Source organism: Panthera uncia, assembly GCF_023721935.1.
Source record: "Panthera uncia isolate 11264 chromosome B2 unlocalized genomic scaffold, Puncia_PCG_1.0 HiC_scaffold_25, whole genome shotgun sequence".
In the NCBI taxonomy this organism is placed as follows: Eukaryota; Metazoa; Chordata; class Mammalia; order Carnivora; family Felidae; genus Panthera; species Panthera uncia.
Genome location: NW_026057581.1, coordinates 17766914 through 17790747, shown reverse-complemented (window position 1 = coordinate 17790747; position 23834 = coordinate 17766914). Strand labels below are relative to the sequence as shown.

The window sequence follows — 23834 nt, the reverse complement described above, 5'->3', positions numbered from 1 at the left end:
TTGGGAAATCATCTTAAAAATTCTGCCAACCAGGAACAATTTCTGATGCAATGGAATTTGTATTGCTGTATGTTAAAATGTAGTAATACTGTGTGTGTCCAGGTGATAAAGTCCCTACCAAAGAGACAGTCTTCTAAAAGTCTTAATTAAACAATTCCTTTGTTTTTATGTAAAATGTTTTTTGCTCTATAACCTACCTTCCTATTTGTAAAGATGTATATAGTAAATACGTATACAGTAATAATCATCAATGTACACTTCATGTAATTGTACACCTTATGTAACAAATGTTATACATTTTATAAATATGTACATAATATAATTTTTATAAGATTATGATCATCGTGTATATACCATTCTCATCCTTTTTTATACTTACATTGTTTCTTGTTATTAAATATTCTTTCAAGCCTGATTTTTAATCGCTCCGCGGCAGTATATCATTTTTTTTTTCACTTAAACCAACCACCCCTTGGTTGTATATTCACATCATATTGAACACATTTCACAAAAAATCTTTACACTTCTCTGTGCTTATTTTCACAGGTGAGTATCTAAGATCAGGAATACTAAATCAAACACAGGATTCACAGTAAGAACTATCAATATTCTAACTGCAGCCAGCAATGGATGAGAGTGTCCAATTTACTCACATGCTTGTCAAAACGGACTCCCACCATATTTTCCAGTTTTGCCTACTTGATAGACAAAATAATAACATTTTGTTGTTATTTTATTTTATTTTTTATAGTTTTTTTTAATATTTATTTTATTTATTTTTAATTTTTTTTTCCAACGTTTTTTATTTTATTTTTGGGACAGAGAGAGACAGAGCATGAACGGGGGAGGGGCAGAGAGAGAGGGAGACACAGAATCGGAAACAGGCTCCAGGCTCCGAGCCATCAGCCCAGAGCCTGACGCGGGGCTCGAACTCACGGACCACGAGATCGTGACCTGGCTGAAGTCGGACGCTTAACCGACTGCGCCACCCAGGCGCCCCAATATTTATTTATTTTTGAGAGAAATAGACACAGAGCACAAGCAGGGGAGAGGGCAGAGAAAGAGGGAGACACAGAATCGGAAGCAGGCTCCAGGCTCTGAGCTGTCAGCACAGAGCCCCACGCGGGGATGGAACTCACAAACCGTGAGATCATGACCTGAGCCGAAGTCGGATGCTTAACCGACAGAGCCACCCAGGCACCCCTCATTGTTATTTTAATTTGCAATTTCTAATTCTAAAAAAAAAATGTGAATTATTTTATGCTTGTTGAGCATGTATGCCTTTTGTGTTGTAACGTACTCTTCCTTCATTTTTTTTCAGCTGGAGTATTTAACATTTTCTTTAGAATTTTTATCTTTCCATATCATATTTATCTTTGCCTGGCACACTGGTTCAAATATTTTTTCTGTTCGTAGTTTACCTGCTAATTTCTTTGACAGGGGTGTGTGTGTGTGTGTGTGTGTGTGTGTGCGCGCGCGTATGAGGTGGTTTTCAATCTTATATAATCATGAGTATCAATGTTTTGCTTTATTGCTTCTCTTTTTGCTTATAAGCTTACAAATTTTTTCCACACTATCTAGTCAAATGAAGTGCATAGAAACAAACTGTAAGTAAATAAGGAACTCGTGAGGTTCTGGCATGATTGTCTTTCATACTCCCCCACTGCCTTTTGGGTAAACAATGGTGACACTAGGGAGTCCTCCTTCCACCCAGGGTTAGACATACAAACAAAACCAAAAATCATTTCTCTCAAAGGACTCCTTCCCTTTGTTTCCTATTTCTTTTCACCACTTCGCTAAGCCACCCAGACTCAAAATCTTCTCCATGACTTTTCCTTCCCTACTGTGACTCACAGCTAATCATTTGCCACTGTCTTCTACCTTGTTAAGAAGATTTTATAGCCATTCCTTCCTCTTTTCAACCATATGTTTCATCACTTTCCCAAATGCAAATGTATAAGCAAATCGATAGACGGACAGATACACAGAGAAGTGGTGAGTTTTAACTGAAACAGAATCATGCCATATACTTTTGTCCACAAGTGTTTTTTTTTCTCATATAATAAGAAATCATGGTCATCTCTATGAGTCATAAAATACACGTCTAACTGATGAATGGTGCTATTTTGGACTTTCAACATGCTCCTTGGCGAGGTAGCTCTGACGGAGTTATATTTTATTTCCATGTTCTAAGAAGGTGTTGGTACTCTGTTTCCCTGAATGTTGTTCTCTAGACCGGATTGACTTGTTTTCCTCGTGTCTTCAGTGTGGCTTTCTTCTTCAGCGTGGTAGGTTGGCGAATGCTACCAGAGAGAGTAAGAGACTCACGTCTCATTGGCTGGCGCTCATGGACATGCAGTCAGTGGAGCGGGAGCAATCACAAAACTGTAACTTACTTACCAAATCTCTTCTTTCCGGTAGCCTCGCCTGCCTAGCTTAGAGAAAGACAAGCAATAATTTGACAGGCATTTTTAGGTGTCTCTTTTGGTTCTTTTTGTTTGAAAGGATATGGGGGGGGGGGGGGGGAAAGGGCAAACTTTTAAAATACATGCCCTCCAGAAAAAAATCCAAAACACTGACATCTGAGTAGGTATATGCAAATTACACCGTTCCCAAAAGTCAAGTTGGAAAACCTATCTATAAAAAAAATTTTTTTAAAAAGGCAGAGCACCCTTTTCCGGCAGTTTTGAGAAGCAAGGTGTAGATTTTACATTTTTGTCCTTGCTCCCAATGAAATGGATAAACAAAAATAAAATCAGACAATACCAAAAAAAAATAAAATAAAATAAAATAAAATAAAATACACGTCTAACAGTATGTTACTTAAAATGAATTTTTCCCGGGGTGCCTGGGTGGCTCAGTCGGTTAAGTGTCTGACTTCAGCTCAGGTCATGATCTCACAGTTTGTGACTTCAAGGCCCCCGTCGGGCTCTGTGCTGACAGCTCGGAGCCTGGAGCCTGCTTCCGATTCTGTGTCTTCCTATCTCTCAGTCTCTCTCTCTCTCTCTCTCTCTCTCTGCCCCCTGCCCTGCTCACACTCTGTCTCTGTCTCTTGAAAAGTGAATAAACGTTAAAAAAATTTTTAAATGAAATTTTCCCCTTGATCCTCCTTTATATCTTCCATCCACAGTCCCCTAACACCTTTCCATCCCACCCACTCCACATAACACGTTTTATCCTCTCTGTGCTCATTTAACCAGATCTATACATGCACACACATATGTGAACACAGGGACAACACACTGATAGAGGTGATATTCATCGTTACACAAAAAGCATTTTATATATTGTATATACCTGCCTATACCCTTTCTCAACAGTATCTGATGGAATTCTCTTCAATTATTAGAGCTCTAATTTATTATATTCGATGGCTGCATAATACATTAACACTGCAGATGTCGCTTGACTTATTTAACCATTCCCTACTGATGACATTCATTTTTCTTCATTTTGATATTTTATTTATTTATTTATTTAAGAGAGAGAGAGAGTGTGTGTGTGAATGGGGGAGGGGCAGAAAGAGAGAGAGAATTGAAAGCAGGCTCCACACTCAATGTAGAGCCTGAAGCAGGACTCAGTCCCATGACCTTAAGATCATGACCTGAGCCAAAATCAAGAGTTGGACGCTCAGCTGTCTGAGCCACCCAGGTGCCTTTATTTTTATATTCTTACCAAAAAGAATGTGACAGTAAAATCCATTACTAGTGCTTTTATTCCTGTGGATGGGTTTCTAAGGTGAGATTGCTGGGTCAATGAGTGCTCATATTTTAAATGCTAATAGATGTTGTCAGATTGCTTTCCAAAAGCTTGCATATGTATTTACATATGTAAATATATAAGCATATATATATATATATGTACATATATACATATATGTATATATTTCCGTAGCAATTTATAAGAAAATCTATTTTTCTAAATCCTTGCCACCAGTAGATCATCTCTGAATTATTAATTCATAACATTATTCTATGATGATAAGAGACAGTGGCCTCTATTATTGTATTTCACATATGTCTGTCATAGATACAAAACCTAACAAGATTAGGTTACATTTTATTCTCAGCTGTTGTGTTATTTGATGCATATAAATTGTGTCATATTATATCTTTTTCATAAATGATACCTTTTATCATTATAAAATGTTCTTTTACTGTTTAGACCTGTTTAAACCTCAAATGTCAACTTTCCTGATATGGACATTGTTTCCTGGGACAGCTTTATTTTTGTTTGAATTTTCTGGTATCAGTTCATCCATAGGTGTTCAACATTTCTTTAACTATGTTATGCTTGTTTACTGTAAGTACTGTATAGTTGGGGCTTTCTTTCTAATTCACTTAGACAGGATCTTTTAATGGGGAAATTATCACATTATTAAAATATTATATGTTTTATTTTATTTCTTTTTTATTCATTTTACTTTTCTACTCCCTCCTTTCCTTTTCTTTGTGTTGCTGATTAGCATAGGATGATATTCGTTTATCTTGGTATTTCCTTCCTTACTGTATGTGCTACCCTATTCAATTATGATTACTTTCTCCAGAGTGTAGGCATAGGCAAAAAGTCCAAAGTTAGAAGTGCACCACACAGTGTCTGGTCTAATAAGGGAGCGATAAAAAAAAAGTGCAAAGTGAGAGACCCCTGGCAAAGGGAAAGATATGAAAGTGTATGTCTAAAGAAAGCATAAAAGTGTCCCATGAGAGAATAGGACATGTTTTAAAAACCTAACAGTTTCTGCCATTTGACAACACCAAAGAAATAAGCCCTTCTCTGCCTTCAGCTCTGTCCTATTCCTGGTTAGATCACAAAGGACTCAATAACCACAATTCACAAGATGGAGAGAAGGGGTAGAAGCATAATACTCAAAACTAGAAAAGGATATACCCAAGTTCTGCCTGCACTTCTCAATATTGAGGGCCAGTCTGAAGTAAACTGTAGGCTGGGTGAAGCCTTTAAAAGATGTTGAAAACATTTTTTTGTTACTAGCCCAACTAGGCATATGAACCAGTGATTTCAGACTGGAGGCAGGAGTGGTAATAAGATCAAAGGAGGAATATTGGATCACCACAGACTCCCTTCATACAGGTACCCACCTCATACGCTAACTCCACCTGCTACATTTGTGGTAGAAGGCGAGGACCCCCTTATTCCTGCACCTGTTAACACTTGAATCAGATGATGATGTTACTGGCAACTTTGCGACCACACACTCTGTATTTTCCCTGGCTAAATCCACAATTGCTGAATCCAGTCCTGTTATTTTTAAAATCAAAGTGCCAGGTGATAATTTATATCCAATAAAATATACATATTCAATTGACAAACATATGCACCCATTTATTCCCACCACAAGTAAAATATAATGCATTTAGCATCACCTCCCAAAATCCCCCCATGTCCTTTGCAGTCAATCCTTCCATCGCCAACACACACGCACACACACACACACACACACACACACACACTCACACTCACTCGCTCACTCCTGGCGACCACTTATCTGATTTCTACCATTATAGATTAGAACTATGTTTAACATTCATACATATGGCATGATATAGTATCTACTCTTTTGTCTCAGACTTCTTCTACCCAGAACAATATTTTGATACTCATCACTTTTTTATTATGAGTAACCATCCTTCTTATGATTGTACTGCAATTTATTTATTAATTCATCTATTAATAGATACTTGGATGTTACAAAGTTTTGACTGTTGTGACCAAGTTTCTATGAACATTCATGCTGAAATCTCTTTGTGGACATCTTTTCATTTTTATTTGTAATAGCAGTGGAATCACTGGGTCTTTTGTAGGTGTTTATTTCATTTAACAAAAAACTGTCAGTTTTCCAAAGTGGTTGTACCACACCAGCAAAGTATGAAAGTTTCCTCCAAGTCACCATTAATGCTTGGTAGTTTCTTTTTTATATATGTTAGCATATTAGTAATCGTGAAGTAGTAACACATGGTTTTAACTTGCGTTTCCTGATGACTAAAGATTCTTAGGTGATATAAACTAACAGGATATTTCATCTATTCTTTTCTGAAACTTCTAAGTATAATTTTTTAAAAGTACGTTATTTTCTTCTTATTAGTGAATGTAAAAGTTCTCTATATCGTCTGGGTACAAACCATTTTTTAGATACATGTACTGCAATTGGTTTCCCTCAGTTTCTAACTTGCCTTTTTATTTTTCCCAATGGCAACTTGCTTAGAAAAAGTATAATTTTGTTGAAATCCAATGGATCATGTGTTTTTCTTTTAAAGTAAGTCATTTCTGTCTCCTGTTTAAGAAAACTGCCAAGATTATGAAGATTTCTCCTATGTTTTCTTCTAAAAGTTTTGTTGCCCTGGCTATGACTTCTAGGATATAAAGTGATGAGACTAGACATCCTTGCCTCGTTCCTGATTTATAAAAGGAAACATTGAACATTTCTCCATTAAGCCAGAGAAATGTATGCTGTACTATTCAAGTCTTTAAAATATATTAGGATCTAATTTATTACCCAATATATGATCTATCGTGCCTTCTGTTTCCTAGAAAAGAAGGTGTATTTTGCTGTTTTTAGGTAAAGTGTTTTGTAAAATCAACTCAATCAGGCTGGTTGGTAGTGTCATTCAGATCTTGTATATCCTTCCTGATTTCTTTTTCATCTCTTTGCATTTCTCTGATGATGAGTGATATTGAGCATCTTTGCATCTTACCTGCTGGTCATCCATATATCTTCCTTGGAAAATGTCTATTCAGATCCTCTGCCCATTTCTTAATCAGCTTCCATGATTTTTTTTGTTATCGACTTGCATAAGTTATTTATATATTTTGGATATATTCCTCTATCAAATATATGATTTGCAAATACGTTCTCGCATTTGGTAGATTATCTTCATTTCATTTCATTGGTGGTTACCTTTGTTGTGTAGAAGCTTATTTAGTTCAATGTAATCCCAGTTGTTTGTTTCTGTTTTGTTTACTTGTTTTGCTCATTTCCTTTGCTTTTGGTACCAAATCCAAAAACAGTCATCAAGACTGACATCAAACAATTCACCTCCTGTATATTCTTTGAGAAATTTTATGGTTTCAGGATGTTCCAAGGCTGTTTCATCTCTGTCATTCGGCACACATTTAGGATTGTTATATCTCCCTGGTAAATTGTCCCTTTTATATTCGTCTCCGTCTACTCTTAGATTTCTCATATGAGATATTAATGGGGCCACATCAGCTTTCTTTTGTATAGCATTTCCATGGTTTCTGTTTTTCTGTCCTTTCGTCTTCAAGTTAAACTTCTTTTTAAAAATTTTTTAATGTTTATTTATTTTTGAAGGAGAGAGAGAGAGAGACAAAACACGTGCAGAGGAGGGGCAAAGAGAGAGGGAGACACAGAATCCGAAGCAGGCTCCAGGCTCTGAGCTGGCAGCACAGAGCCTGATGTGGGGCTCAAACCAAAGTCGGACACTTAACCGACTGAGCCACCCAGGCCGTCCCAAGTTAAACTTTTGTCTTCAGATTTACAGGGCATGTCTCATAGACTGCATATAGTGGAGTCCTGCCTTTTCATTCAGATCGACAGTCCCAGCTTTTTAATTTAATTATTTAGTCGACATTTTATGCCATTATTCATATGGTTGAGTTTGTCTACCGTCTTGCTGTTGTGTTTTTTGCTTCTTTTCTCTTCACGTTGAACTTCTCCTGCCTTCTTCTTGGTATCTTACATGTGTTTTTAGTATTATATCTTATTTTCTCTATTGTTTCTACACTTTCCTCTATTACTTTCTATTGTTTCTACATCTTTGAGGCGGTTCTACTATTCAACCCAAGACTAATAGCATGGATTTGAATTTTTAAATTCAAATTTTTAAATCCACGTCTGGTTATCATCAATGTTGTATAATTTCACACGTCACACCTGACAGTTCACACTGCCTGCCTCGTGCTTCTCATTTCACAAATGTAATAAGCTCACAATTTGATTCTATTTCCTACCCCCCACCCATGATAACAATCATGTCTTTTTTTTTTAATATATGAAATTTATTGTCAAATTGGTTTCCATACAATACCCAGTGCTCATCCCAAAAGGTGCCCTCCTCAATACCCATCCCCCACCCTCCCCTCCCTCCCACCCCCCATCAACCCTCAGTTTGTTCTCAGTTTTTTAACAGTCTCTTATGCTTTGGCTCTCTCCCACTCTAACCTCTTTTTTTTTTTTCTTCCCCTCCCCCATGGGTTTCTGTTAAGTTTCTCAGGATCCACATAAGAGTGAAACCATATGGTATCTGTCTTTCTCTGTATGGCTTATTTCACTTAGCATCACACTCTCACTTTCCATATTGCTACAAAAGGCCATATTTCATTCTTTCTCATTGCCACGTAGTATTCCATTGTGTATATAAACCACAATCATGTCTTTTAACAGTACATGGTTTACAACTCCACCACAGAATGCCATTTTATTTTTTTAAATAGTAAGTTACATTTTAAGAAAAGTATCAGAAAAATTAGTCTTTAGTATTTACCTCTATATGTGCCATTTTGGTTCTTCTCCATTCTCCTGTGTCAATCATCTTGTAGCATTTTCCCTCCAGCCTGAAGAACATTCTCTAGTTCTGATGGTTCGTTTGTAGTGCTGGTCTGCTGTAGAAATATTTGTTCAGCTTTCCTTCATCTGAAAATGTCCTCATACCAGCCTCAATTTTTGAAGGATGTTTTTTTGCCAGATACGAATTCTGGAATGACATTTCCTCAGCACTTCGAATATGTCATTACATTGATTTCTGGTCTCCACCGTTTCTAATGATAATGTTAGCCATTTTTCATACCATTATTCACTTCCATATAAAGGCTTTTTTCTCCTTCTGTCTCTTTTCAGAATTTTCACTTTAACTTTGGTGTTCTACAGTTTGACTCTGATACTACTTTTTAAAGATTTTATTTGTTTTATTTTTTTAATGTTTATTTTTGAGAGAGAGAGAGAGAGAGAGAGAGAGACAGAACTCAAAATGGGATCCAGGTTCCACACTGTCAGCATACAGCCCAACACAGGGCTTGAACTCACAAACTGTGAGATCGTTACCTGAGCCAAAGTCAGACACTTAACCTACTGAGCCACCCAGATGCCCCTAAAATTTTATTTGTTTAAGTAAACTTTACACCCAACGTGGGGCTCAAACCTATGACCCTGAGATTAAGAGTTGCAGGCTCCACTGACTGAGCCAGCCAGGCATCCCAGCTACAATATTCCTAATACAGGTGTCCCTTTTATACATTCTTTTGGGGTTCACTGATGATATTCAACTTATAATTCAATATATTCCATCAAATTTGGGAAATTTCCAGTCATTACTCTTTTAATACATATTTCTTCCATTTTATGACCCTCCTTTCCTTCTAAGATTTGCATTACATGTATGTAAAACTATATGATATTTCCCCATGGGTCTCTTGAGTCTTTCTTCATTTCTGTCTTGGCTTTTTCTTTTCTGTACTTCAGATTGGTTAATTCATTTTAATTCTTGGACTTTAAGTTCCATAACTTCCATTTGGTTTGTTGATTATAGTTTCCAGATCTCTGCTGGGATGATCTAACCATTCATTAAGACCCTATTTTCCTTTACTTGTCAGAAATTAATTTCCTTAAATTCATGAACATACTTACAATGAAATGTTTTAATGGCTTTTCCTGATAAGTTTAATATTTGAATCATCTTGGAGTTATTTTATTCACTATTTTCTTTTGTCTAAGATTTATATTCCCTTGATCTTTGCAAACATCATAATTGCAGATCATATAATGTACTCCAGAGAAGACTCTGGATTCTGTTATCTGCCTTGAGAAAGTGTTGATTTTTTTTTTTTTTTTTTAGTTAACAGTTCGATTACTGGCAAATCCCATTAAACTTCCATAGGCTTGAATGTACATTTAGTTACAACTTATCTGTGAAAAACCAAGGGTTTTCAAGCCACATGAACTTATCAGAACTCAACCTCAAAACCATAAATCCTCTGATGATCTTGCTGAAGCATGGTGGCAGGTTTTCCTCAGGGCAGACTCAGAGTATGCCACTTAGAGCATATGATTTTTTTAATATATATAGGACTTTAAAAATTCAAGTATAGTTGGCACACAATGCTCCATTAGTTTCAGGTGTACAACATAGCGATTCAACTTCTCTCTATGTTGTATTACAGTCACACCAAGTGTAGCTACCATCTGTCACCATGTTAGGGTATTACAATATCACTGACAATATTTTCTATGCTGTACCTCTTATTCCCATGACCTATTCATTCCTTAACTGGAAGCCTGTATCTCCCACTCCCTTTCACCCATTTTATCCATCCCCCTATCTCCCTTCCCTCTGGGAATCACCAGTTCTCTATATTTATAGGTCAGATTCTGCTGTTTGTTAGTTCATTTGTTTTGTTTTTTAGATTCCACATAATGCACGAAATCATACGGTATTTGTCCTTCTCAGTCTGACCAGTTTCACTTAACATAATACCCTCTCGATCCATCCATTTTGTCACAAATAGCAAGATCTCATCCTTTTTTATGGCTTTGTGTGTGTGTGTGTGTGTGTGTGTGTGTATCTACTCATCTGTCAATGGACACTTGGGTTGCTTTCATATCTTGGCTATTGTAAATAATGCTGCAAAACATAGGAGTTTATATGTATTTTAGAAATAGAGTTTTCATTTCCTTTGGGTAAATACCCAGTACTAGAATTTTTGGATCGTATGATATTCCTATTTTTCATTTTTAAAGGAACCTCCATACTGTTTTCCACAGTAGTTGTATCAATTTGAATTCCTACCAACTATGCATGTGGGTTTCTTTTTCTCCACATCCCTGTCAAGATTTGTTGTTTATTGACTTCTTCACTTTAGCCACCCTAACTGGTGTAAGGTGATGCTTAATTTGTGGCTTTGATTTGCCTTTCTCTGATAATTGGTGATATTCAACATCTCTTCATGTGTCTGTTATCCATCTGTATGTCTGCCCTGGAAAAATGTCTATTCAGTTCTTCTGTCCATTTTTTAACTGGATTGTTTGTGGTTCTGGTGTTGAGTTGTATGAGTTCTTTATATATTTTAGGCATTTACTCCTTATCAGATAATATCATTTGCAAATATCTTTTCCCATTCAGTAATTTATCTTTTTTGTTGTTGATGGTTTCCTTTGCTGTGCAAGATTTTTTTTTCTTTTTTTGATGTAGTTCTAATAGTTTATTATTCATATTTTTCCTTTGCCTGAGGAGACATATTTAGAGAACTGTTAGCTATGGCTGATGTCAGAAAAAATTACTGCCTGGTTTCTCTTCTAGGATTTTTATGGTTTCAGGTCTCACATTTAGGTCTTTAATCCATTTCGAGTTTATTTTTGCATATGGTGTAAGAAAGTGGTCCAGTTTCATTATTTTACATGTAGCTGTCCAGTTTTCCCAGCGCCATTTATTGAAAAGAATCTTTTCCCCATTGCATATTCTTATCTCCTTTGTCATAGATTAATTGACCTTTTAAATGTGGGTTTATATCTAGGGTATCTACCCTGTTCCATTAATCTATGTTTCTATTTTTTCTTTATACCATACTGTTTTGATTACTACAGCTTTGTAGTCTATCTTGCTGGCATTGTGATACTTCCAGTTTTGTTCTTCTTAGGATTGTTTCAGTTATTCAGGGACTTCTGTGGTTCCATACAAATTTTAGTAATGTTTGTTCTAGTTTTGTGAAAAATGATGTTGGTATTTTAATAATGATTGCATTGAATCTATAGATTGGGGTAATATGAACATTTTGACAGCACGAATTCATCCAATCCATGAGCATGGAACACGTTTTCCAACACGTGTTGGATAGTGTTCTGAGTACAGGTCTTTCACCTCTCTGGTTAAGTTTATTCCTAGGTATTTTACTCCTGTGTGTGTGTGTGTGTGTGCAATTGTAAATGTTCTTCATTCCCACTGTATAGACTTTGAGCATCTCCATTTGCTGTCAAATCAATAATGAGGTATTAACATGCCTCTCCTGGTTTGAATTCCATCTCTGTTCCAGCTCTAGTATCTCTGTTCCGTTTTCAGGCTCACCTAGCAAAGCCCTTGTTAGTCTCCCTGAAACAAGGATTCATGGTGGATTTCCTATACTGAATTCTTAGTTCCCTTCTGCAAATCTCTCTGTTCTGTGTTCTACTTTGCAGACCCCAGCCGCTTCCACTGTCCTGCATGCCAAGCTCTGTCTCCTCAGCTCAGGGAGACTCTGCTGGGATTCTACCTCCCTGCTGTACTGTCAGGACACTGAGCCCAGGTAGAAATCCAGAGTTTGCCTTAAAATGTTCTCTTCTCTCAAGGATCAGGAAGTCTGGCGCTTCCTGATGGCCAATGCCCAGAACAGCTGTTTCATACATTCTCTCCAGTTTAATAATTGATTCTAACAGAAGAGCTAGTCTGATACCAACTACTCTGTCAGAGCCAAAATTGGAAGTTTCAATATTGTTTAAGTTTTTAATTAAAAAGTATAATTGGATATATTTATTGTCATGGGCAAGCTAGCACCCACGCTTATGTTTTCGTAATACAAATACAGGTTAATTATTTAAAAAGTTCACTTTATTTTATGGAACTACTACTCAACTTAATTATTAGATCCTCTTACATTGAGAAAAAAGACAAAATATTTACAAGTATTAGTAACCTGCTGATGCCTTTGGAATGTGTCAGCTGGGATCACCTAGAAAAAAATAAATGGAACAGGCATATTTTTTAATAATGTATGAGGTGCACAAAGGGAAAAAAACACTTGTCAAAACTGTATGTTACAGTACCCTATCTATATATAAATGCATATGTTTATACAAGTGTGTTTTCCCTGTTGCACTAATCTTTTTTACTTGGCATATTTTTAATGGTTTTTCCAAATGACCTTTGTAAAATTAATCAAGGATCTGACACTATCCTTTGGAGAAATACAAAGAAAGAATGCTGCTTATAATAACTTTTGCATGACAAACAGCCAGAAAATGACAAAACAGAGAAAACATTAATACTAAAAAAATTAAAGCTTGAAAGTGGAACTAACTGAAAAATGTTGCCTTTTTGTCAGTAATATTTTTGTGTGTCTCTGAAATTCCAATCCCTTTTATTTTCTAGACCATTGTCTTAATTACTTGAGATCAGATAGATTTCTCAAAACAATTTACTAAGTAAAATACACCCCAATTTTTCAAGAGCTCTAACAGTGAGAAGCATCTCAAATTAAACATTAATAAAATGTACAGGAAATATGGGTAAAAAAATATAAATGCAAAGAAACTAGAAAGATGTCTGCAATTAGACCGGATGGAAATCTAAAAAGAAATTAAATTTAGTTATAATACATTTTCTATTCTTTTCTTTGAGAAAATTACTACTGAAGTGAGGAATATTTTCCCCCTGTAATTTAAATGGTAAGCTGCCAGATGTGTGTCTCATGCTTGAAGAGTCGAAGCTTTGCATTATTTAGCATATTAAGAATCACAGAATTTTTAAAAGGGCTCCTTTATTGCCTCGAGGTTCTAATTAAGTAAACCTTAGCCTGGTACATTTAAAACTTGCAATACAAGAGATTTTTGCTTTTTTCCCCCCATAGTCAAGTCACATCTATGTAATAAGTATAGAAAATCTTTAAGATGATATAATTTTTCTTTGGCTTGAAGAATTAAAGCTATCTATTATTTTAAGAAGTTTTTAATAGAGGCCAGCAATCTAGAAGACAACTAAGGATTCGAAATACTTTTTAATCATTGCAAGTTGCTTTCCTTATTTATACCAAAGCATATGTGTTTCATAAAGGCACTTCTATAACTATCAATCTCCCCCTCTCTCTCCTTTCCTTCTTCTGTCTCTGCTGTGGCCTCAATCATTCTCTTGTTAGACAAAGGCAATTCTAAGAAGCAACAAGATCCTAGGTTTTGGACTGATATCATGTTTTTATGTGTTTCTGTACGTGTGTCTGTCTGTGTTCAATATCTGATCACACGGCATTAATTAGTTGTCTTTCAGCAGTTTGTAGAAAGAGTCCCAGAAGCTTACCTGAAAACCATAATCAGGTGAAAGTTCTGTAGGCACACGACATTCATAAATCATACCCTTAAATACAGTTATTTTTGCCATTTTAGAAAATGTCAAAGGTGTCAACTCTGTCCAAATATACCGCTTAACAGTGACTATTTTAGTAAATGGACTTGAAATGCATTCAGAGAACTGACAGTTAAAAGCACATAATCTAGTTCATAGTACCAATGAACAGTCTAAAGGCCAAAATAAGCACCAAAGTATGAATTCTCGATGACGTGTTGCAGTGACCCTGGCTGCAGCCATAGACTATGGCCTTAGCATTGTGTTTCTACATTAGAAATTGATGCCCCCAATTTTTGAAACGTGATTTTTTAATATCTAGGTTCCAGTTAGGAAACAGAAATGTTTCAACCACTTTTAGAGTGATAGTCCAATATCTATTGGAGGATACAACGAACAAACCAGGAATTACATAAGTTCAGGGAATGAGTTGACAACGTTCTCTGCCAGCAGCATGGTTTAAACCTAGAAGCAGTGACTTCTTGGATGCCGCAGACATGAATAAACAAATGTTTGTCATCATGTCAAGACACAAGAAATTCTCTTATCTTTTCTTCACAGGAAGAACTAACGGACACATGGATCTTTAAATCTGAGCGCTGACAAAGGGCAAGTATCAAAAAATTGGAGCTTGGGTTTGGCCGGGATTATTCCCTCCAAAGTCCAAAGTGCTTGGTAACAGGTGACAGGTACCTAATATGTTATGAATTGGTTTCTTACAAGTGTTAAGAAGCTTAATGGTTTCATATTTGGGGATGTTTTGACATTATTGGCAGCAGAAATGCAACAAAACTATCCTTACTTTCACTTCTGTCCAAACCATGAAACCACAATCTGTCCACAGGGAACCACATGACACTTGGGTACCCCTTCTGAAACTCAGCAATTAGTTGACTGGCAATAACACGTTATGCTTTATCCAGTATTTTTCAGTTTATAAAAACAGATTTGCATATGCTACTTATTTAATTCAAGCTATTTGATTAACTTTATTGCTGGCACAGAACTGCAAATATTTCTGCCACAGTATCCATCCAGCAGAAATCTCTGAGTATTTTGCCCTTGCAGGATAAAAATAGATTGATGCACGCAGGCCTTGCCTAATAAAATATTATCGTAATGTAAGATCAGGAAGACATTTGGCTATTCTTTCTAAGAACAATGTTTAAGCATCACCGATTTTTGCCATGCTTAAGAAGATTTTACCTTTTGGGGCGCCGGGGTGGCTCAGTCGGTTGAGCGTCTGACTTCGGCTCAGGTCATGATCTTGCGGCTTGTGGGTTGGAGCCCCACATCGGGCTCTGTGCTGACAGCTTAGAGCCTGCACCCTGCTTCTGCTTCTGTGTCTCCCTCTCTCTCTGCCCCTAACCCACTCGCATTCTGTCCCTGTCTCTCTCAAAAATAAATAAACATTAAACAAAGAGAAGATTTTACCTTTTTCATGGAAGCATCTTTTTTTCATTATTCTTAAAAATACGAAACTCAACATCTTAAGCACAGTGAAAGAGTTCAGACATATTTTAATATGTTTCTCATGAGTGTTCTTTGGTTATCATCAATGAACACTTTCGTTGAACTTAGAACATCCAAATTTATTTAGAAGAGTAAATTATTTTGCCCATTAGTAAGTCTCTAGTGCTGAATGAAAATTACAGGTGAGAATAAAGTCATTGCCCAATACCACAATTAAGCAAGATATAGACGTACTCAAGGATGTATCTAATATTATGATAATCAACTCAGCAAAACAGGGGTGATTTTGTGAACACCTATTATATGTATATAACTCTTACCATGAATTTTCACTAATCTCCAAATAGGGCCTGTTACCTCCCCTTTAAAGGTGAAGATACAAAGATTCAGAGTTTAAGGAATTTGACAAAGGACATTAAATGTCAGAGTCAAGGTATGAATTTAAGCCTCTCTGACTCCCATATTGAAGGTCTACCCCACCCCTTACCCCCCCCCCCCACTAAACCTGCACTGATCTGAATTCTACTGATTCTTTCATTGGTGCATTTCTGGTAATAGACAGGGATTATGGCTAGTTGTCTCAAAAAGGAACAAAAACAGAGCTTTGACTCCACACCCTAACTGCTGACTTTTAGTTATTCATGCTAAGGAGGAAAGGAACAACAAAATACTGAAGAAAATAATAGTGATAGCCACACTGCTGAGTTCATACTACATCTCAGACTTTACAGGTTTCAAAGTCCCAAGTTAGCTACGAATTTAAAACTTTCCTCCTCAATGTTTTAAAACATTTCAATGACTAATACATTTTGCCAATTCAAATTTTGCGACTTTTTATGAGGGCATTATGCTAGGTGTATTTAACGAGTCACAAAAGAACAAATACTTTACAATTCTACTTATGTGAGAGACCTAATAGTCGAATTCGTAGGCACAGAAATTAGTATGGTGCTTGCCCAGGGCTGGGAGAGGGAAGAAAAAGGGAGTTAGTATTTAATGGGGACAGAGTTGCAGTTTGGGAAGATGACAAATTTCTAGAGATGGATGGTGGTGGTGGTTGTGGAACACTGTCCGTGTACTAAATGTCACTGACGTCTACACTTCCTAAGTGGTTAAAAGGGTAAATTTCCAGCGATCTCTATTTTTACCACAATTAAAAACATTTTTCTACTTCCATATTTTTCAAAACCTAAATGAAATGCTAAGAAACTTTTTAAATGCTCTGGGACCTTAAACAATAAGAAGAGACTTCTGTTTAGAACCAGAGGGCTTAGACTCATCTCTCCCTTCTCCTTCCTTCTAAATATAACTGTAGATGCCGGAAATAATGTAAGAGGCAGACAAGGGAGAATTCTGAAAGTATACTGAGGAAGGAGAAGTGATTACAGACCCCGGAATCAGAGCACCAATGTAGGACAAGGCAACTTAATCCCATCCACCAACCATCCAACAGAAGACCCAGACCCAGCATCTTCAAAGCCGTCCTAATAGCAGATAGCGGTGAAGGTAGACTCATTTACCTACCTTTCAGAAAGAAGTCCCTCCAACACCATCAAGTGGGTCCGGTAGCATTGGAGAGGAGGGTAAACCAGCAGCCAGACTGGAATGAGCATCCAGGGGATACGTTCTCCTCCCCTGCAGCTTGAGACAGCCCTCCCGACCAAGACACAACAGGTAGCTGAGTGGCAGTAGCAGGTGGATCCTGTTGCTACTAGTGACTAGGCAAGGAAGCCTCTTAACATCCTGAGGCAGGAGACTCCCTTCCCCACCCAGAGCACCGGGTGGCCAGGCCTGGGGAAGCTCCTTCTGTCCTCTCAGAGGTTACTGGCAGGGTCCGGTGGGAGCCCCAGATGCACAAACTGAATAGTGCACACCAAAACAACACAGCATTTTTCAAGGGCTGATAGAGAAATACATACTACCAACTACAAATTCTATATTCAGTGACTACACTTCAGGAATGAAAGAAAATACACTTTCAGATGCAGGAAGGAAAGCTAAAAGAATCGGTCACCAGAAGATATATCCTTAAAGAATGGCTAAAGGAAGTTCTGCAAACATGAAATGATAAAGGACATGATAAAAGAAGGAATCTTGAAGCATCTGGAAGGAAAAAAAGGAAAATGGAGTGATTACCAAATGAGAGTATACACTCTTCTTTCCCTTGTGAGTGTTATAAATCATATTTAGTGACTAAGACAATACTTATAACACCATGTGTTATTCAAGACGATTATATTTAAAAGTGTGGAAGGTAAAGGGACTTAAATGTGAGTAAGGTGTCTGCACTTGACTCAAACAGGTAAAATACCGATACCAGGAAACTGTGATAAGTCACATATTTACATGGCTACCTATAGAGAAACTACTTTGAAAACTACACAAAGAAATATATTCAAAAACTATAAACAAATCAAGACAGAATCCCAAAAAGCATTCGAGTAATACACAGGAAGGAAGTAAAAAGGAACAGAAAAATAAGAAACAAAGATAATGTGAAAATACATCTTAAAGTGGCAGACTTAAGCCTTACCATATCAACAATTACATTAAATATAAATGGTCTAACTATATCAATAAAAAGGCAGATATTGAGAAACTAAATTTTAAAACATGACAAATTATATGCTATTTACAAAAAAAAGTACTTCAAATTCAATGACATAGATTAAAAGCAAAAAGAAAAATGAAAAAAACATATCATGCAGACATTAATTTTTAAAAAATGAGATTGGCTATCTTAATATCATATAAAATAGATAATTAATATCAGATAAAATATCAGAGAAAACAGAGCTCACTGCAAAGACAATTGTCAGAGAGGAGGATTATATAATAATTAAATGATCCATCTACTTATAAAATATGACACTTAAATACACGTGCACCAAACAGCAAAGACGCAAAATACGTGAAGTGAAAACTGATAGAGCTGAAAAAGAAATAGAAAACTTCCCAATTATAGTTAAGGATTTCAACACTCCCCTCTCATCAAATGATAGCACCGCTAGACATAAACTCAACAAGGATATAGAAAATCGGACCCACACAATCAACACACAATATCAACTGAAACATGTACGCTATACCCAACAACAGCTCAATATACATTTTTTTCGGGTGCCTATGGGTCATTCACAAATATATCCTGGGCCATAAAAGAAACTTCATCAAACTGAAAATAACTGCAATCATGTAGAATAATTTTTCTGATCATCATGAAATCAGACCAGTGATCAATAACAGAAAGACAAGAGGAACCCTTTAAGCCCTTGGAAATTGAACACACTTCTAAATTATCTGTGGGTCAAAGAAGAAACCTCAGAGGCAATAAAAAATAGAACTGAATGAAAATGAAGATCAGCATTTGTGAGATTCAGCTAAAGTAATACTGAGAGGGAAAGCTATAGCACTAAATGTTTACATCAGGAAAGGGAAAAAATCAATAATCTAAGATCTTATCTCAAGAACCTAGAAAAAACAAGAACAAAATAAAATAAAACAAGTTGATGGAAGAAAATAATAATGATTAGAATAGAAAGCAGTGAAACTGAATTGAATTTCCAAAAAAAAAATTGATTAAATTAATACACCTCTATCAAACCTGGCAAAGACAGAGAAAAGAAACAACTCACTAATATTAGAAATTAAGCAGAATATTATTACAGATACTGCAGTCACAAAAAAGAAAAAGAAATGCTTTGAATAACTAATGTTCATACGTCCAACAACTTAGAAGAAATAGATCAACTCCTCAAATACTAAAAGTAACCAAAATTCATTCCAGGTGAAAGAGATCGTCTGAATAGTCCTGTAACCATTAAATTAACTGAATTCACAATTTTGAAACTCTAGGCCCAGATAGTTTCCCTGTACAATCCTACAAAAATATACAGGAGAATTAACACAAATTTTATTTAATCTCCTCTAGAAAATAGAGGAGCGAACACTGTCTAATCATGTAATGAGGCCATTTGAACCCTGACACCAAAACAAGACAAAGTCCATAAGAACAAAAGTACAGACCAATATCTCTCAGGAGCTTAAAAACTCCTCAACAAACTATTAGTAGATTGAATCCAACAGTGTGTGAAAACAATTCCATAGCTTTTCTATATGGCTACAGTATTCATTTCTGTGCGGCCTTGAGATAAGCACATAAATCAATGGACTAGAATAGGGAAGGAAGAAAAAGTTCAAGAAATATGCTCAATGGCTGATTTTTTTAAATATTTATTTATTTTTGAGAGAGAAGGAGGAACAGAAAGAGAGGGAGACACAGGATCCAAAGCAGGGCTCCAGGGTCTGAACTATCAACACAGAACCTGACTCAGGGCTCAAACCCATGGACTGTGAGATCATGACCTGAGCCAAAGTGGGACGCTTAACCAACTGAGCCACCCAGGTGCCTCTCCATGGCTGATTTTTAAGAAAGGTGCAAAACCACCTCATTGGAGGAAAGATATCCTTTTTGACAAATGGTGTTAAAGAAATTAAACATCTATTCCAAAAATAATAATAATAATTATAAAATAAAATAAAAATTGACCTAAACCCCATTCCTTATATTAAAAATAACTTAAAATAGATCATCTTTTTGAAAAAAAAAAAAAAAAACGGAGAAAATATCTAGGGTCTTAAGCTAGACACGGAGTTCTCAGACTTGACACTAAAAGGCTGAACCATAAAAGGAGATTGATAAATTGAACTTCATTAAGATTCAAAGTCTCTACTTAATGAAAGACCCTGTTGAGAGGCTGAAAAGGCAAGGTGCAGACCGAGAGGATGTGTTTGCAAACCACATATTCAAGAACTATTGGTTTTCTCCAGCATGACATGTGTTACGGGGGGAAAATGACGAACTCCTCGTCTCTCCAACGACTAACTCACTACACTTCGTTAAAACTTTATTTGATGGTAATTATTCACATGCATGATGCTTAATTTCTGCAAGTCTGAAAAGGTGAAAAAAAAAAGATGTCTTAGTATAAGTCTGTGTGAGGTAAAGGAAATGCTATTAATTATGGTTTAAAAAATGATATAGTGTTTTTAAAAAAAAAAATGACACTTTTTAAATACTTGACCTTAGGAAGTTTTATGTGAATTTACACATGCATGTGTATGCGCATGTGTGATTGATAACATCTTAACGCCGGAGAAGACATGCTTGCTGATAAAAACAATACACCGGCCTAACCATAAGGAAACTAACTAAAGAGAATTTGTTTGAAAAGACAGGGTGGATAAAATGGGCAAAGATATTTGTGGTTTGGGCTCTGCATTGCTTTTCACTAAATCATGTTTTCACAACCTATGTCTCTTCACTGCACTCCAGGAACCATCAGTGCCTTTAAAACTAGCATCGTGCCTTCTCTATGTTTATGTCTATGCACGTCGAAACCATTGCAGGATTTTTTTTTTCACGAGAGCTTCAAACCTACCAACTTCTAACTGCTCAAGGCCCTACCGAAATAGTTAAGGTCTAGTGGTCATTTAACAAGTTATGGCAAATAATCTTAACCAAAAAAAGGTTTTGCAAATAAAAGTGGGTCAAACTCGCTGGCTTCTAGTAATGCAAAATACTCAAAGACCACGTGTTAAGTATGGTGTTACAAAGTGCCAAGTTCTTCTATCACTCATTGCCAAAGTGTCCGCATTCAAGAACAGACTGATTTCTCTAAGAAATAAGGAGACTTCCAAAAGACTGGCTGAGGGAAATACTGTTTCACTCAAAATCCTATTTTCTAATTTTTATTTCCTGTTTCTTATTCCATATGGATCATCTAATTAGACCGAGTGGAACATTCTGGATAAAATTAATTACTTCCCCTTTCTGGCCTTTTTTATTCTAACTTATTTCCACTTGGAACGAAGTCAACTGTATGTTCATAAGAAGTTAGACACTGGAACAAGGTGCACTAAATGAGTCAGACCATTAAAGTGTTCAAAGCCAGACTCACGTTTAGAAAGAGTTAATGAACTCATTTATTCCTGGGATGACTCACAATAGTGTTTACTTTTCATTTTCATATGTGGTCTTACCAGTTTGAAAAGCACAGTACTAGACCAAAGGCAGTGCTCCCTGCAGAGTACTTAGAGAAAGAGCCTATAGTACGTCTTCTTTGGAAAAATGTCTACTCATGATTGCACTCCCAGGAAGAGTTGCAAGTTGTCAAACTCAGGGAATCAGAGTAGACGCCAGGGCTGGGGAAGGAAGGGAAAATAGGGGGCCCTTCATCAATGGGCAGAAAGTTTCAATTATGCAAGATTAGTACATTCTAGAAGTTTGCTGTAGTACATCAGCCACATGATTAACAATACCGTATTGCACCCTTAAACATTGGTTAAGAGGGTGCATCTCATGTTATATTGTGACCACCATAAAATAATACTGAAAAAAAGAAAAATGAAAGAGGCTGTAGTTAAAATCAGTCCTATCAAGGAGAGCAGTTGTAAAGTCATGTCAGAAAGCCCGCTGCTTTGTCATGTCTGAGGTGCAAATTCTCCTTGGCCATGGTTTCTTTGATAATTCATTTAGTACATGTTATCCCCACAGGTCCCTATTTCCAACTTGTCCAAACTGTGCATTTAGCGTTGGGTACTTCTGGAATGCTCAGTTGAAGAGTGGGGCCAAAGACAAGTTTGTTTTATCCCAGGTCTACAGCAACCCTTCCTTCCTTAAAAAATGCTCCCAAGCCTTTCTGGAAAGGTTCAAAATTTCCCAAACTGCTAGGTCGATGGTGGTGGTTCGTATTTAGTCCAGAACTATGACAGTATTTGTTGTCAACATGCACTCCTGCGATATCATTTTGCAAGGGTATTTGTCTAATACTGAGGCACTGAGTATCCACAGATTAAATAAGAGAGATTTCATCAGGGAAAAATCAGATTATTTTCATGGATAGTTCATTTGTTTGAGCAGTTGCTGAACAGACAAGGCATGCTTGCATTTGTCAACCCATAGACTACAAAACACACGCGCGCGCGCACACACACACACACACACACACACACACATTCCACAAAACAGTGTGTGTGTGGAGGGAGGAGTCAGTACTTATTACCTCTGCATGAACAACCACATTCAGGAAAGTAAGTCCTTTCAATTATTTCAAAAAGTACAAAAAGTGTTTCCAAAAATGACTTTATTAGTGATTCTTAAAATATCAATAACTTGAAGAGTTTTGAAATGGCCCAAGTCAACTGAGTGGGAAGAATGACAAATCAGTTTGAATGATAACACAAGTGAATTGCCTTTTTTTTTTTATGTTTCCTCGCCAAGCTATTTAACAGCCCAGGTACAGAGGAAAAACCGAGCGTGATGAATATATGAGAGCAAATAAAACGTTGAGGGTGTAAAATGTCCCGAAAGCACAAATTATAATCTGCGGTTGTCAGTCTCATACACACACACTCTGTAATTAGAAACATATTGGAATAGGGCAGCAAGCACGTATTTGTACTTTTCCCTCAAACCTTTATTCCCATCGTTCACACGTGACACGTTCATTTTTATTGCCATTTCCACTCAAAACAAGAATTTGAAAGAGGCAGCCTGAAACCCTCCAGAATTTCTTGAACCCTTCCAAATAATGTTTCATCCTTCCCTCATGAAAGGAAGCAACACAGCCAGGATTCTAACCTGCTGGAAACGTTTTAAGCCCATCTCCTCTCTCTGCTCCCCAGATCTCTTTGACACACCCTTCTCCCTCCCTCCTCGGCGTTAAAGTGCGTCTCTACTTCCTTTACATCAGTGGGAACACTTCCCTTATGGGTGTCGGGATCTCTCAGAGGGGTCAGGGGCTGCCCTGCGGAGGAAATGACAAGCTGTGAAATGTAAAAGAACAATTCCTTCCACATGTTCCTTTGCTCCTGGAGCAGTGAGAGGTTGTCAGCTAGCATCGCTCTGGAACCAGGCAAGACTCTGCGTCGGAGTTCTGTCAAAACTAATTTACAATTAAAGACCTGCATGACTGTTTAAAGCTTTTTCGATTCCGGCAGTTTTCTGAAATGACTTTGACATTGCAGTGGATCAGACCAGAAACCACTGCTGTAATTAACTGCAGTGGATGGTGAAAAAACTCACGCAATAAGGCAAAGCTTAAAACAAATGTATACATAAATATATATATAATATACATATTTATAAAAATATGTTTATAAAAATATATATTTATAAAACTATATATTTATAAAATATATATTTATAAAATAAATAAATATATTTTATAATATATTTTATATCAA

General features: G+C 36.6%; 1 protein-coding gene across 1 annotated transcript in view; it reads right to left on the bottom strand.

Annotated features, from left to right (window-relative positions):
* The window catches only part of LOC125939481 (uncharacterized), a 225910-nt gene that overhangs the window by 71087 nt on the left and 130989 nt on the right, over window positions 1-23834 (bottom strand). The window contains exon 11 of the mRNA XM_049654940.1: window positions 7761-7785. Within this exon, the coding sequence (XP_049510897.1) occupies window positions 7761-7785 (25 nt within the window). The remainder of the gene's footprint in view (window positions 1-7760; window positions 7786-23834) is intronic.